The sequence below is a fragment of the Empidonax traillii genome, unplaced genomic scaffold (genome assembly GCF_003031625.1).
Source record: "Empidonax traillii isolate 1590-97213 ecotype Southwest subspecies unplaced genomic scaffold, ASM303162v1 scaffold40:size2234952, whole genome shotgun sequence".
Classification (NCBI taxonomy): domain Eukaryota; kingdom Metazoa; phylum Chordata; class Aves; order Passeriformes; family Tyrannidae; genus Empidonax; species Empidonax traillii.
This window is the reverse complement of record NW_020955233.1, coordinates 1,845,254-1,859,422: the sequence shown is the minus strand read 5'-3', so window position 1 is coordinate 1,859,422 and position 14,169 is coordinate 1,845,254. Positions and strand designations below refer to the sequence as shown.

The 14,169-nt window shown below is 43.5% G+C and overlaps 1 protein-coding gene across 11 annotated transcripts in view; it reads right to left on the bottom strand.

Moving 5' to 3' along the window:
• Nucleotides 1–14,169, bottom strand: part of GIGYF2 (GRB10 interacting GYF protein 2) — a 70,831-nt gene that overhangs the window by 10,174 nt on the left and 46,488 nt on the right. For 4 of the 11 annotated variants that reach the window (XM_027878336.1, XM_027878340.1, XM_027878345.1 and 1 more), the window contains 12 exons: nt 10,712–10,911; nt 10,466–10,625; nt 10,189–10,389; nt 9,536–9,726; nt 8,813–8,972; nt 6,862–7,028; nt 6,392–6,480; nt 5,312–5,419; nt 4,662–4,759; nt 4,073–4,173; nt 3,129–3,290; nt 1,209–1,310 (listed from right to left, as the gene is read on the bottom strand). In XM_027878336.1, the coding sequence (XP_027734137.1) occupies nt 1,209–1,310; nt 3,129–3,290; nt 4,073–4,173; nt 4,662–4,759; nt 5,312–5,419; nt 6,392–6,480; nt 6,862–7,028; nt 8,813–8,972; nt 9,536–9,726; nt 10,189–10,389; nt 10,466–10,625; nt 10,712–10,911 (1,739 nt within the window). The remainder of the gene's footprint in view (nt 1–1,208; nt 1,311–3,128; nt 3,291–4,072; nt 4,174–4,661; nt 4,760–5,311; nt 5,420–6,391; nt 6,481–6,861; nt 7,029–8,812; nt 8,973–9,535; nt 9,727–10,188; nt 10,390–10,465; nt 10,626–10,711; nt 10,912–14,169) is intronic. The other 7 variants (XM_027878341.1, XM_027878344.1, XM_027878343.1 and 4 more) reach the window with 5 other exon arrangements.

The following is a 14,169-nucleotide window of genomic DNA, read 5'->3' as shown; positions in this document are numbered from 1 at the left end:
CCAGTACAAGTGCTGGGAAGTTTGTGCTCGTTGTTTCTTTCCCTGAGCAGTCTCCTGAGCAGGCTGGGGGTGTGCCAGGCTCCTCTGCTTGGCTGAGGCCACGAGGCAGGAGTTGAGCTCAGGGGGTCCAGCTCAGCCAGGCTGGGGGGCTGGCACCCACTGAGCATGTGGCACCTGAGATGAACCAAGTCACCAGTGAACAGCAGTTCATGGACATCCCTGCCCTACTTTCCCTTTGGGAATGAGGCCAGGATTGCCATTAGGTCAGCAGGTATCAGGCATCTCTCTTGCTCAGGCCTGCCAGGAGAGCCACTGCTGAATGACAGCAATTAAAAGATTTCTGTACCCTGCAGAGCTAAAGACCAACAGTGTCGTACCAAAATAGGAAAAAAAAAAACCACCTTAAGATTCTGAAAAACTGGGAACCACGTGGCTCATGCAATTCTTTTTTCCTACTCTTCACAGCTATAAAAAAAAGGTTGTCTTAATATTTACTTCTGTATCTTCTTATTATTCGACGTTTTTGTTTGAGCATGTGACCAAAAACATTCAAAGCTCTCCAGCTTCCTGCCACTGATCTGTGTGGGAAACACTCAATCCTTTGGCTCTTGCTGTTCCCACGTTTGTGGTATCCTGCTCCAAGAGAATCCCAATGTTCTTTAGCATCTTTCTTAATAATTGTTTTCAAGCACACACACTTTGCTGTATAGACAGCTTATTTCAGACCTTTTAAAATATCTGTAACATCACAGAAAATCCTTGAGCAGCAATCTCCAGTTCAACAGACTCTGGATTCTTAAATAAAACAGGGAATTTTTTGCAGTTGGTAACACCTGCAATTCTGCTTGTCTCTATCACTGGGGCTTACAAATCTCTTGTGCTCTCATCTTTGAAACAGGTATTTTAAAGGGAGCACTAAAGACATAATTCAGAGAAAATAATCATTAGCTAGTTATTAAACCTCCAATTTCGTTCCTGAAAGCAATCAATCATGACAAAACAGAAGATATAAGACCAGAGACAAAAAAGAAATACAGGAGCTACACAAGCTGGGCATTACTGTTTGCAATTCCACAGTGCAAAGTAATTGATGAAAACTGTGAACAGAACTGAATTCAACATTTGGTATGACATTTCATCCTACAGAATTGAATTTCTATTAGTTATTTTTTTATTTAGAATTCACCATCAACAGCATATTTACTAACCTTATATACTAGTCTTTTATGCAGTATTACATCAAAAGCCTTCCTGAAGTCCAGGCAGATTAAGTCTACTGCTTCACCCCTCTCAGCTCTCACTGTCATCTCCTCAAAAGAAGTTAATCAAATTTGTTAAGCATCATCTCCTCTGTATAAATCCATGCTAATAAATCAGTTCATCCCTGATTCTACAATGCCTTCCAGTACAGAAGTCAGATTCAAATATTAGACCAGTTTCTTTTTCTTTAAATACAAAATACAATATTACTTTCTCTTTCCAGAGAAGTGCTTAAACTCTTTGTTACCTTTTCAAGACATTACACTGCTCAGAATTCAGCATTGTGGCAATTATTGCATTGGTAATGAACTAACAATACTTGCTGTTACTGCTTTTCAACCCCGTTCTGCTTCCTCCTTGTCAACAGTTATTTCCCATGGCATCTCAGAAAGGGAGAGTCCCATTGTTTACTGTACAAATCAAATCCAAAGTGGACAACAAAACTTTGGAATTTAACAGACATGGAGTTATACACAGTAGCAAAACTGTTAGACTGAAAAGAAACAACCCAAGTCTACTTGAAGCCACCATGGATGACACACATTGAGTTACCAGGGGATCAGCTGAAAAATGAGTTGTTATTACACCAGATCTAAAGCCATCTGACTCCAAAGTTAAACTTTTGAGTATATTATTGTTTCAGTGCTACAGTTTGACCTCAAGCAAAGGATGCTCTTCCATTGTGCACCATAATGACTTCCTGTACACAAAGCAGAGATATTAAAGCAAGGAGCCATTTGCAGACCTTACCCCAAAAGATTCCATGAACAGTTACCTATATGTCATTCTGTGTCAATTAAAACAGATCTTCAGTGACAAAACCCAAACCCTGAGTCAACTGAGGTCTACACCTAACTTAGAAATAATACTAGAGGTTCTAGAGGCTTCCTCTGAAGTGTCTGATGCTTGAACCAGGAAGGTGCTTTACAACTGCCCACCTAAACACACAGCAAATATTATAGAGGACACAATTATTTATTACTTCTGCCTATAACTGCTGTGGTGCTTTTCAGGGCATTTAAACTCCTTGGTGAATAAGCTCAGCCATGTGCTTGCCCTTATCCTTCACATGCAGAGTGAAAACTTCACCTTTCACTGTCTTTTCCTCCTACAACACTTAAGGAACAATTAAATTTTCTTCCAAGCAGAATTCAGAAGTAAATGCTAAAAATGTCACACTAGTAATGTCTCCATTTTGTATTCCTGGAAGATTAAGAACATATAACTCCCATATTCACTCTCCTACTGCAACTCTGATCACACAATTCTTTTTAACAGATCTGCTTGACCAAACTACATCCCTTCCTTTCCTCAGAAAAAAAAGCTGACAGATTCTATTACCAAGATAAAAATTAATTCAAAATTATTAAATAAAGTTTAAAAAAGTTTAAAAAACACAACAGGGGAAAAATAAGCTGAATGTCACATCACTTTTTTTCCACTATAGCCCTCTAGCTCTTATTTACTTGAAACGGTTGCTCAAGCTCCATCTGCTCCAGAACACACCCTCACAAAACACTACACTGCATAAATGGCAAATAAAAGATTTAACATACAATAAGTGGGCAACTAACTGAAGTCTAATATTGACACTAAAAAGTCAGGAGGGAATATTCCACATGGAATAAAGCCCCTCTGCTCCCAAAGAGGAATCTGTCTTGAAGCGAAGCATCAAAGCCCGTTTCTCAGACTGCAGTTTGGGCTCTTAAAATCAAGGACAGGAGAATCATAAATTCATATACTCACATGAAAAATATTCAAACTGTCTTCATACACACCTACCAAAGATTAATTAGACCCCACAGGATTCTTAAAGTGAGTTTTATAAAGTATTATAATTAGAGATTAACTACATTGAGGAAACTCACTTGCTTCCTGCGGGCCAGTTCTTCTTCTTCCCGTCGTTTCCTCTCATCTTCCTGCTGCCTCCTAAGTAGCTCTTCTTGTTGCCTCCGAAGCTCCTCCTGCCTTTTCCTCTCCTCTTCCTCTCGTTTGGCCCTCATTTCCACTTCTCTCCTCTCTTGCTCTAGCTACAATTCACATAAAACTATACTCAGATGCAGGTAACGTATTCCTACACCATTTCTTAGGGCAACTCTGCTGAAATTACAGTAACAGCTTAACAGATGAAGCCTCTGACAGATGCTCTCCCTTAGCTGGCATTTTACCTATCAGCTGGCTGCCTACTGGGTCAGATTCCTCAAGCAGTCTAGAAGAATTTTGGACAATTTCTGTTCTGTAACGAACACCAGTTCTCTAGTCAGTCTTTCCACATCAGCTCCTCAAAATACCCTCTGACTTTAGAAGCTTGTAGCGAGTTACTTTGCAGTGATCACAAAATAATCATTTTCAGGAAATGGGCAGAATCAAACAGGTTCAAACTCACAAAAATAATTTAATACTAGAGTATGTGTGAAATAACCCTGGCAAACAAGACTCTTACGATTTCCCAAAACCAATGCTGGTGAAAAACAAGCGGATTAAGAGAACAACTACCTGCTCCCAACTCAGGGTTTGGTGTGACAGCTCATGATGATCTCAGTTTAAAACAGAGGTGGCTAACGTAGAGGTTTTAATCACAAATGTAGAAGACAAGCACTACTTCCAGAGGTCAGTAGAACCTCCACAGCAATGGTTTCCACAAGCAGTCCACAAGGGTTTTGCAACTGGTTTTTATAACCCCTATTCTCTTTATGGTGCAAGTCACAGATTTTGACTAGATTGAAGAGCTTGGTCTTCCATTGGCTCAAGAACCACAGTTACATTGCAGAACAGCAATCCCAACTTCTTACAGTACGAAACAGTTTCTGACCTTTGCAGCTTTGGCCTTCTCGAGCTGCTGAAGTTGTTCTAGAGCTGGTCCCTGAGCTGCAGTATCAATGGGCAGATCCCAGACACTGCTTCCTTCCCAGACTAGATAGTGAAGAAAACAAACATTGACAAGCAAAAATAAGCACATCAACAAACACAACTGAAAGGGTGGAATCTTGTGTACGCTGTTATTACGTTTTAAGAACAAAAATCATGATAACATGTTAGTCAGTAGAGGGCCACCTTATCTTAGTGCAGAACAAGGTTTGTCCGTGTCTGAAGCAAGGCTGGGTTTCCTACAAAATTCTACGGAAAAACCAGCTATTCAAACTCCTCCCATCAGAGCAGAACACCCCTAGAATATAACAATCCCTTCAGATCAGGGCTTCCCATAACCATCAAAAAATTACCACGTTCTTCACAGCTCCCAAATGGAACTTACACTGCAAGGCAAAGTAGGTTGATCCAGTTAAAAATAATTATGCAGAACTAATTTCCCCCAGTGTAAAAAAGGGAGTGACCATCTCAAAGGTGCTGACTCTTACTGCATGGACTTTTCTGAGCAGCCCGATGCAGGCTAAGCCTCTTACCTGTAGGCTGTGAAGCTGACTGAAGTTCCCATATCGAGCCAGTGTCCGGCACTGACACAGACCTTGTGACAGGTGGCATCATGTTCTGTTCAGATATTCTGTAATACCAACAGGGAGAGTGAACATGCCGGGGAGAGGAGTGCTCTGAACACACATGACACTCAGTAACTCGTACCACACTGCTTTCCTTCCACACCTCTATTTAAAACAAAAACACCACGTGGACAGCACTAATTGCTTGTAGAGCTCTTGCTGATCTCATCCCTGCTGCCAAGCCAAGGGCTAAGCCAGCTACTGCTACAGTTTTGCATCTGCTGCTTAGAGGCCAGTTTAAGAAACCAGCACCCAGTAGTGCAGAACTTGACTGGCACAGCCACTCTGTACCAGCACATCTGTCAAATAGGTACAATTTCAACTCCAAGATTTTTCCTCTTTACTTTTATAAACACTCTCTAAGGCAAAGACTACATTTGTAAAGCAGTACTCAACATCCTGAACTGTTTCATATTCTCACTGCAATCTTTGAAATATGTAATGCTCCAATATGAGCAAACTCAACTAGGACAGACTGCTGACAAGATAAAATTATTGTTATATACAAGTTAGAGCACAGGAAGAACGGACTTCAGGTCAAGTCTGGGCTGACTCACCTCATCTTCAAGGCCTGGAACTGTTGCAAGAGGATAGCAAGCTGCTGCTGCTGCTGGGAGGAGAGGGCTGCCTTCTGCTGCTGAGCCAGCATCTGTGCATACTGTTGTCTTCAAAAGACAAGCAGAGAGTCACTGGGGTTTGCTTACTCATGCCCAGGTTACAGACTCGTGCTCTGGGACTAATGCCCACTGACCTAGATAATGGACATGCTAAGCACTAGAAGAAAACAGAATGGGGGCTGGGAGAGAACCAAAATACAGGGATACAACTAATTGGTCCACGTGACCAGAACCAAATTTCTCCTCTCCTTCAACTCTGTCACCTGGGTATTACTGCCCGATGTCCCTCTCATAGGTTTGTACAACACTACTTCCCTTCTTCTATAAATCCCATAAAATTAGCTCTAATTAATCTGTCTTTGCTCCCTGCCCATACCATCAGTCCCTTCCCCAGCATGCCAAGGCAGTGCCTGGCACAGGGGCAGGCTCTCCCCTCAAACCGTAAGCTGACAGTCAGTATTAAAAAAATATAACCATGACACACATGCTTCCAGAACCTCTTGAAGAAGTCTGATTGTTTCCTTTCCTGTAAGCCCCTACAAAACAAGTTGTCAGGAACTGGCCAGAACTGAACAACTGACAGCTCTGGCAAAATAGACTACAAACTGCTTTGACCAGCAGTTACCTCCCACTGATCTTCAAGGAGCTGAGCAAGCAGACCAAAAGGAAGTTCCACCTTCTCCATCTCTAGTTCAAAGAACTGGCAGCCTTCTCCTGACTCGAAAACATCTGAAGTGCATTACTAGGGCAGCCAGGATTCAGTCTGACCATAACAGGTCACCCAAGCAGGTATGTGTGATACAAAGTGAGTGACAAACGTGCCCGAGGCAGCCACACTGCCCTACTCCTGCAGACTGGGGATATCTCTGGCGTTTGGGGAAGCAGCTATTGCTATTGGAGGCGGAGCACTCCCAGCCACAGTGTCCAAGAAAACAATGACAAGAAGCTGAACCCAGATGACTGAAAATGCAGAGCAGAACACAGCCCCTGGAACATCTCTGGGACTTTGGGGAGTCTTACTGTATTAAAAGATGCTGATATTGGAGGTGCTGCATTTGGATTAGAGCCAGTTCCTGCTGCCTAGTCAGTCGCTCTTGGTCCAGCTCGCCCTGTGTTTAGGAATAAAACACTTCATTTTAATACACACATAGTAAGAGCAGCATATTGCAAATATAAGCAATGTAAGAGCTGAACTTTTGTTCAAAGAAGTCAACAGAAGTGGAAAAATTCCAAGAGACTGACAAAGTTTGTGGCCTGGTGAATGACATATACAGCAGTCCTCCATATTACAAGGCCAAGCCTCCCAACCACACACCTGGCAAAACAAACCCTTTTAAACCCAGTGTCTTCACTTACAAAGGTAATTTAACACCGAGTTCAGCCTCGGAGCTCAGAACACTTGCAGTTCCAAGACAGAGCACTCAACACCTAAAGAATTCATCCCCGCTCGTTCCAGGACTATCTGAATACTGTAACTGGCACGCAATTACCAGATGTGGAAGTGGTGCTGGGCCTGGAGTGAAGGGGACCCTGCCCCACATTTTCATGATGTCTCCAAGTGGCTGGAAAGTCTCATCACAGGCTCTCTTAACCAACAACGACATCGTGAAGTATCCAGCCTGGAACCACTCTGCCATCTCCTGATTACTGAATGGACCTGAAAGGACATCAACCAACACATGTTGCAGGGAAGGAGAAGCAGGGCCGAGCTCAGCATGTTGGACACAAAGAGCACAGTGTTTGTCAAAGTCACAGTACCAGCACCAGCGGGTCCTGTCCCTCTTCCCCCTTGACTGGACAGGCTGTGCACCCAGGGCTGGAGTGTCAACGCACACATCTGCACCTTCACAGGGGTGCAAGCCCTGGAGGACAGGCCAGCTCTGAGATGGAAGCCCAGCAGCCAGGGCACTGGGGAGCCTGGCCCAGCTAATGCCCCTCCTGCCTCCCAGCAGAGCTCAGCACTGCTCCAGGCTCAGCCCCAGGCTGGCCCTTAGCAGCATCCAGGGCTGACAGTGCCAGAGCCACAGTGCTGCTTCCCCACGTGCACTGCACAGCTCAGTCAGCAATCTTAGCCTGCTTCTACCTTCACGTCGCAGCAATTCCTATGTTTTACAGAAGTTTTGCTTTTGGAACTCAGCAGATGAGCAGATCCACCTCTGGATGGACAACTACATTTTTTAAGGTAATGAGGATCCATTTCCTTTCCTTTCTCAAAAGCTACACTTTTCCTCTTTTTCCTGAGAAAGACTTCAGTAATTCCCTTCAAAGGAGGGCTCCTATACTAATTTTACAGATCCAAATAGATACAAAGCCAGTAGAAAAAAATATTATTTAACTGAGTAAGAGCCACATAAAAAAGTTTTGCAAAAATGTCTTCTGAAAAGCAAGAACACTCAGTAACTCTTGCCTCCTCTGTAAGGAGTATCTCTAGAAGGCAATTCCTCCCAGAGAATATAAAACCCCAAGAGGCTATTCCAAGAAAAAAAGAATTAGGTGAGAGTGCTTTTTTCTGGAGGTCACATGCAAGGAAGTACAGGTAGCAGTGCCTGACATACCGTGTAAAGTAATGGAGCAAATATAAGCAGTTTATGGTTCACATCCTTTCAACTTAAAGGAGTGAGAAGAAAACCCTAAGGATATGCAATACCTGCAGACAAGAGATTGGCACAGATCCCATAAAAAACACTCCCACCAATCCTATCTGGAGTCCACAGCTAAGGAGTCCTTCACATAAACAGCCTGAGGCTCAGCAAGGGAGGAATTCACTGTTTAACTGCATTTTTGGGAGGCAGATAAGCAGCTGCTAAAACTGAGCCCACAGAGACCTCCAACAGAAAAGAACTTGCTGAAAGCAAAGATGCAAATATCTGTATGAAAGGCCTGCTCCAACTTTCATTGAAAAAAAAAAATTAAATTCTTCAGCAGAAACCACAAGCATGAAACAATTTATATGTATTCTATGAACTAACACTTCACTGGCTGCAAGTGCAATTTAAATTGAGATTCTGCGTGAGCACTGGCTTATAGAAACTTGTTTCCTCTTTGCTCTGGGTTCTAAACAAATTACCCTTCCCTGAATGCTCAATGTCTTGAGGTTGAGCCTAGAAAATTGATTTCAATGTTTCTCATGGATTCTTCAACAAGATACTCGAGTGGTCACATTCTTGGTTTGCTTCCACTGTTATCTGGAAATCTGAGTAAGTGCTGGCATGAAAAACAGGTTTGACTGTAGCCTCAATTTACAGAACCACAAAGTGATGGCAAACCTCATGAGGCCTGCTGAGCTGAGGGGGACACTGATGGGCTGAAGATACTTGCAGAACCCAGCTCTGCAATGGTAAATTCCCTGTGCTGCTTTTGTATCTGTTGGTGGTGATTTTGTGAAGAACTCTTTAACAATTCCATGAAACAAAAGAGGAAGTGTAAAGGGCACAGACCTACCCTGAATTTCTCCTTGTGGATCTTTGTAGTACCACTTCTGCATGGCTTCATGGAACAGTGGCATAGAGGAACCCTTGGCTCTGTGCTCTTGAATTTTTGCTGCTAGTCTTTCATCATCAAGGGCACTGTCCTGCAGGTACGCCACCATCTTCTCCGCTTGCTGCAGGAGACATCAAAACCAGCAAGGAATACAAGAGTTAGATGTGTGCTTACAGATCTGAGTGTGCCAAACACAACACCCTTGTGTAACCCAGTGCTCAGGAGCAGGTCAGGACCGACAGGAGTGACTGCAGCACAAACCTTGAGCTCGGTACCACACTGTCAGTCCTTAACAAGCACAGTTCACCTGCTTAAGCAAAGCTTTAGAACAACTTGCCAAGGAGGTCTCACACAGTATCATGGGGAAAAAAGCATATTTTAAACACACTGGACACACACCATTTCTCAAGGCAAATCATAATGCTGCTTTACAGGGATCATAAGCATTAGGGTCTCTGGCTCTTTAACACAGAGTATGGCACCCTGATCCATACTACATAAAATACTACAAAAGTTTAAACTATTCTCAAAAAAAGCAGTAATGGAGAGAAGTAGCTTTCGGTACACACTGTGGAGCGTAAAGTCTCAGCTGCATTTCTGATTTATGGGTTTCAACACTTTTTTGCATTCCAAATTCCTCCAGTCCCACGATTGTCAACAGCAAAGGAATTTGAGAAATTTTACCTGCTCTAGGTGTTTGAGGCCCTCTTCATCATCTGGATCAGTGGGAATGTTGCCCATGCCTGGAGCAGCTGTGACAGGTGTTTGAACTGGCCGCAGAGCAGGATTTGAATTGGAAACAGGTGGAGAAAGATGGGCAGAAGAAGCTGTGTCTGCAGAAATCTGTGGCAAAGGTTGAGCAAGAGAAGCCAAATCTAAAGAAAAATGTTAAAGTTAGTTCACTGTCTTTAACATGAATTAAAATGACTTTTAAGATCTTACTGCAGAGAATGTTAACAGCTCAAATTTAGCACCAAGGCAAAATTATTTCCAGACGTCTCTAAATGTACTGTTTACAGCACAGGCACCCAAACAGTTCAGTTTAACAGTGCAGAACTCAGCACACCCATCCCCTGGCCACACCATTTGTCCAGACTGATCTGCTCAGCCACAACGATGCACATCCACAACTGGCTCATGTTCTCTGAACTACCCTGCAATGTGAAGAACCAGCACACTGCAAACACTTGAGGTGGCATATCCAATAAATCCTATTTATAGACCAGTTGATAAATTCCAGCTTTTTATCACCAGAATCCAGTCTCTGCCTCTTCTAAGGACCAAGACTACCCAATGAGTAATGGGAACTCACTAAATTTATCTGCCAAGTTTCTTACCTTCCCCTCTGCTGGACATTTTGGCAGGAGGTGTATTCTCCGGTCGACTCTCTTTATCTTCTGTTTTTTCTGTTCTTTCTGGCACAGACTCTTCCTTCCTTTCAAAAAGGTTTGTCTGCAGCGGGTCTGGAGGCTGGGATTTTGGTGGGGTGTCTGACCTCGCAGATGGAGATGATGCCTGGGCTGCTTCTTCCACAGCTTCTGTAACATGGCACAGTTCTACATGACTGAATTAATGGAATCTCGAACTGGCAGCTCTACTAGAAGTTCCCCTTACCTGCCACTACTCTTTCTGTTTTCTCCCCCTCCTTCTTGGTCTTTTCGTGATCTTTGGCTTCTTCATTGTGGCTCCCTTCAGAATCGGATCTCTCTTCCCCTTCCTCCACAGGTCGGAAGTCCATCTCCTGTTCCTCGGGTATCGGCTCCTTCTGCACCTTCTGCAAAGCCAACACAACCATCCCTGACCCGCCCGACCCCCCGGGACATCGGTCATGGCGACCCAAGGCCCAGGCCAGCCCCTCACCTTTAAGGAGAGGAACGCCCCAGAGGAGTCGAAAGTTCCCATCTCCTCCTCAGCGTCCTCCAGGCACCACTCGGGGAGGCTGTCCCTGTCGTCGTCCATGCTGCCGCTGCCGCAGCGCACGCGCCGATAGCCCCGCTCATCGTCGCGCTCCCGGAAATCGAACTCGAACCGGCGCCGCCGCTCCATGTGCTCCCGCCAGCCTGCAGAACCAGGACACCCACTGCACCCACAGCATGGGCAGTGCCCCCACGGGACACGGCACACCTGCCAACAGGCAACCTCGGGGCCAGGGACAGAAAGGGACAATCCTGCCAGCGAGCAGGACAATTCCAAACACTGTCCGCTGCACATCCTCACATCATAGACTGTCCCGTGAGCACTAACAACCACGTAAGCCTGAGAAAGCTGGGCTACGTCATCTAAAACATGCACCAAAGTAACACAAGGAACACTAGTGGCTGATTGAATTTACCAGCCGTCATTGACCTAAATCTTTTCTGGCCCCTTCCTGTGGGTAAGGCTTTTGCTTTCCTCCAGGCCACCCGCAGAAGTCACAACATGCTTTTTGCCTCATGCCCTCAGAGATGCTTTTGTGCACATACATGAAAAATGGAGTGAGAACTGTTCAAATAGCTTTAAAAGGGCTGGAAAGTCTCTTGAATGGTCATTTTTTAGCCATGGAATACCAAAACTTGGAATGTTAAGAAGAAGGAAAACTTTCCAAATTCAAGTATGTATAAGTTTTACATCCAGAAGACACCTTCATTCAGCCAAGTTTCAAATCCTGAGTGCAATAATGCTGTTTAAACTGTAAAGAACTTGCTGCTAAGGAAAACAAACTGGGAGTGAAAGGATTGCACACAGCTTTCCATGCAGCAGAAAGCATCTTTACCAGAAAGGTACAAAGCAAAAATGAAACCACCTTAACTTCTAGCACTTTTAGTGGCAGTTGTTCTTTTCTGGAAGGGGGGGAGGGGAATTAAAAACAAACAAACAAACAACAAAAACCTACTTTTTGCTCTCAATCTGTGCAGTCAGTGCAGTCTCATTGCATAAAGTGGTTCCCCACCCCAAAAAAAAAATCAGAGTAAAGGAGAGAAATGTTGTCCTGTTTCATCTGACTGAGGAATGTTTCCACACTGACCTTAACACCCTAAGTATTAATATTAGCCATGCAAAAATCTACCTTTGTATCACAAATATGGGAAACGTAAATCAAACTCCTTCTGGAGACATGATCAACTTCAATGTTAAATTTTACAAAGGAAACACAAAAGGTTAGACTTTACCAAGGCCTTCACTATACCATATGTGCCTACTTGCAAATAATTCCATGGGATAACTTCATCTGTGCTTCTAGTTATGTCATGGGAAGAATTAAGTATTAAACCATCAAATCAATGTTCTGAGGCAACCTTTCAATGTCATTAAGGAAGGAGAATGAAGTGCGAGAGGTTGCTGACAACCAGCCTGCATTTCTGATTAAAGCCATGGCCAGACACCTCATCACAACCAGGAATGTCCGGGTCACGTTTTCCCAACACCTGGAAAAGCAGAGCCATGGGCTGAGCGTGGCAATGCCATCCAGGGGTTCACAAATGGCTGAGCATCTCTTCTCCTCCTCCCTTCTGTGTGGAGCAGGAAAATCCAGTATTAAGAACTTCCTATACAGCCACAAATGGGCCCGGTAGAGCCCCTGCATTAGAGAAAAGCCTCTGCTTTTCCCCGGTTCCCATCCCTACACCAGGAGCACAGGCTCCTCCCACTGACACCCACAAACAGGGTTTTGAAGGTGAATTCTAAACATTTTGCACAGATTTAGTCATAGCATCCTTTATACCCTCCCATTTTCAGAGATGGGTGAAGCAGACACAGTTAGGACACAAACACAGCTTTAAATTCAGTCCTGTACTATCACCAGGTACCAGTTATATGATCAAGACTTCAAGGCATTATTTAAAGTTTAATTTATCCCTTGCAATTTATGGTGACACTGTAGGTAGAAGACAGGACTACCGGCCACTGCAGGAAATCCAAGTACACATCAATTATTAACAGCTATTTCTCTCTTAAAAGTTGTATTCTCTAACTTAGCAATGAAGTTTTCAACGTATAACCTAACTGTATACCCTAATAGTAAATACTTAACAATAGTACACATTTTTGGGCATATGTTGGATATGAACCTAATTCTTATTTTGCTCAATTTTAGAGAAAGATTCTCCAATGTATCGTGGTTGCTTCAAGATGTTTAATATGCACAAGAAGCAACACTCAAAAATTCAACCCTACTTGAATCACAAACTGATTCTGAAAATGGAGTGACCAAGATGATTCGAAAAGTCTTTCAAAAAAAGCAGAAACCACAAAGTCTTTACAAGATTACAGCCTCAGGACTCTCCCAAATGCTTTTCAGGAAAAAGACCTTAACAGAGGTATTTCAGCAAAGGCACAAAACCATATCAGAGAGAAATTTTTGGCAAGAAGAACTGCTTCCTATTCCTTAAGGATGACTTGGTACCCAAAACATAAACACCTATGCATCATTCCCTAGTTTTGAGAGCAAAACAGGTTTGTGTATGTACCTGACAAAATGGACTTGCCTTGCAAATTTAAAGGGCAATCGCTTTAGGAATGCAAGGATTGGAACAAACAGAGAGAGAGAGGTATTAAATCATTAAAGATGGCTAAAAATTAAAAGAAAAAAACTTAGATTTAGACTCACTGGCTGCTTCCGTGGTCACACTCTTCCTGCAGACAGTTAACCCTGTCTAAAATCCCAGCAGGGAAACACAGAGCCAAGCCAAAGGAAGGGCCAGCTAAACAAATGACAGCCCTCTCAAGACACTTCTCTATTTTTAGCGGGACACATGATTAGTGCTCTTACCTAACACCAGAATAAGTACAAAGCAGCAGTTTAAGCCACGCCAATTTGAGTTAAACTCATTGTTTAAAGCAAAAATGGGATTAAACCATTTTGATGGTCCTGTAGCTACTCCTCACAAGAGAATTCCAACCCAGTTCTGACTGAAGCCGATACAGCTGTCAGCTCAGGCTATCTCAAAATCAGCAACTTCTCTGCACATTCACAGATCTGTTAGCACAGGCTTTCAGTCATACCTGCTAGAAATAACTTGTAAGTGAAGTTCAGTTAGTTGTCTACTACACTGGACATTCAAATAACCAGTAATATTTTCCACAACAGAAGTAAGATAATTTTCAAAACCTTCCTCAGAACAGCTTCAAAAAAAAAGCCCAAGACATGAATGAACTTCTGAACTTTGAGGTCTGTGCTTCCTTTTAAACTAAAGCATGTGGGCTCGTACTTGCACAGCTCTCCACTCCTCGTATGAAGCTGCATCTGACCATCATGAGGTCCTGGCCTGCTGTCATCTGAACCAGAGAGCAAAGCAGCAGTGTCCAATGAACAACTGTGACCACACACTGGGGAAAGGGAA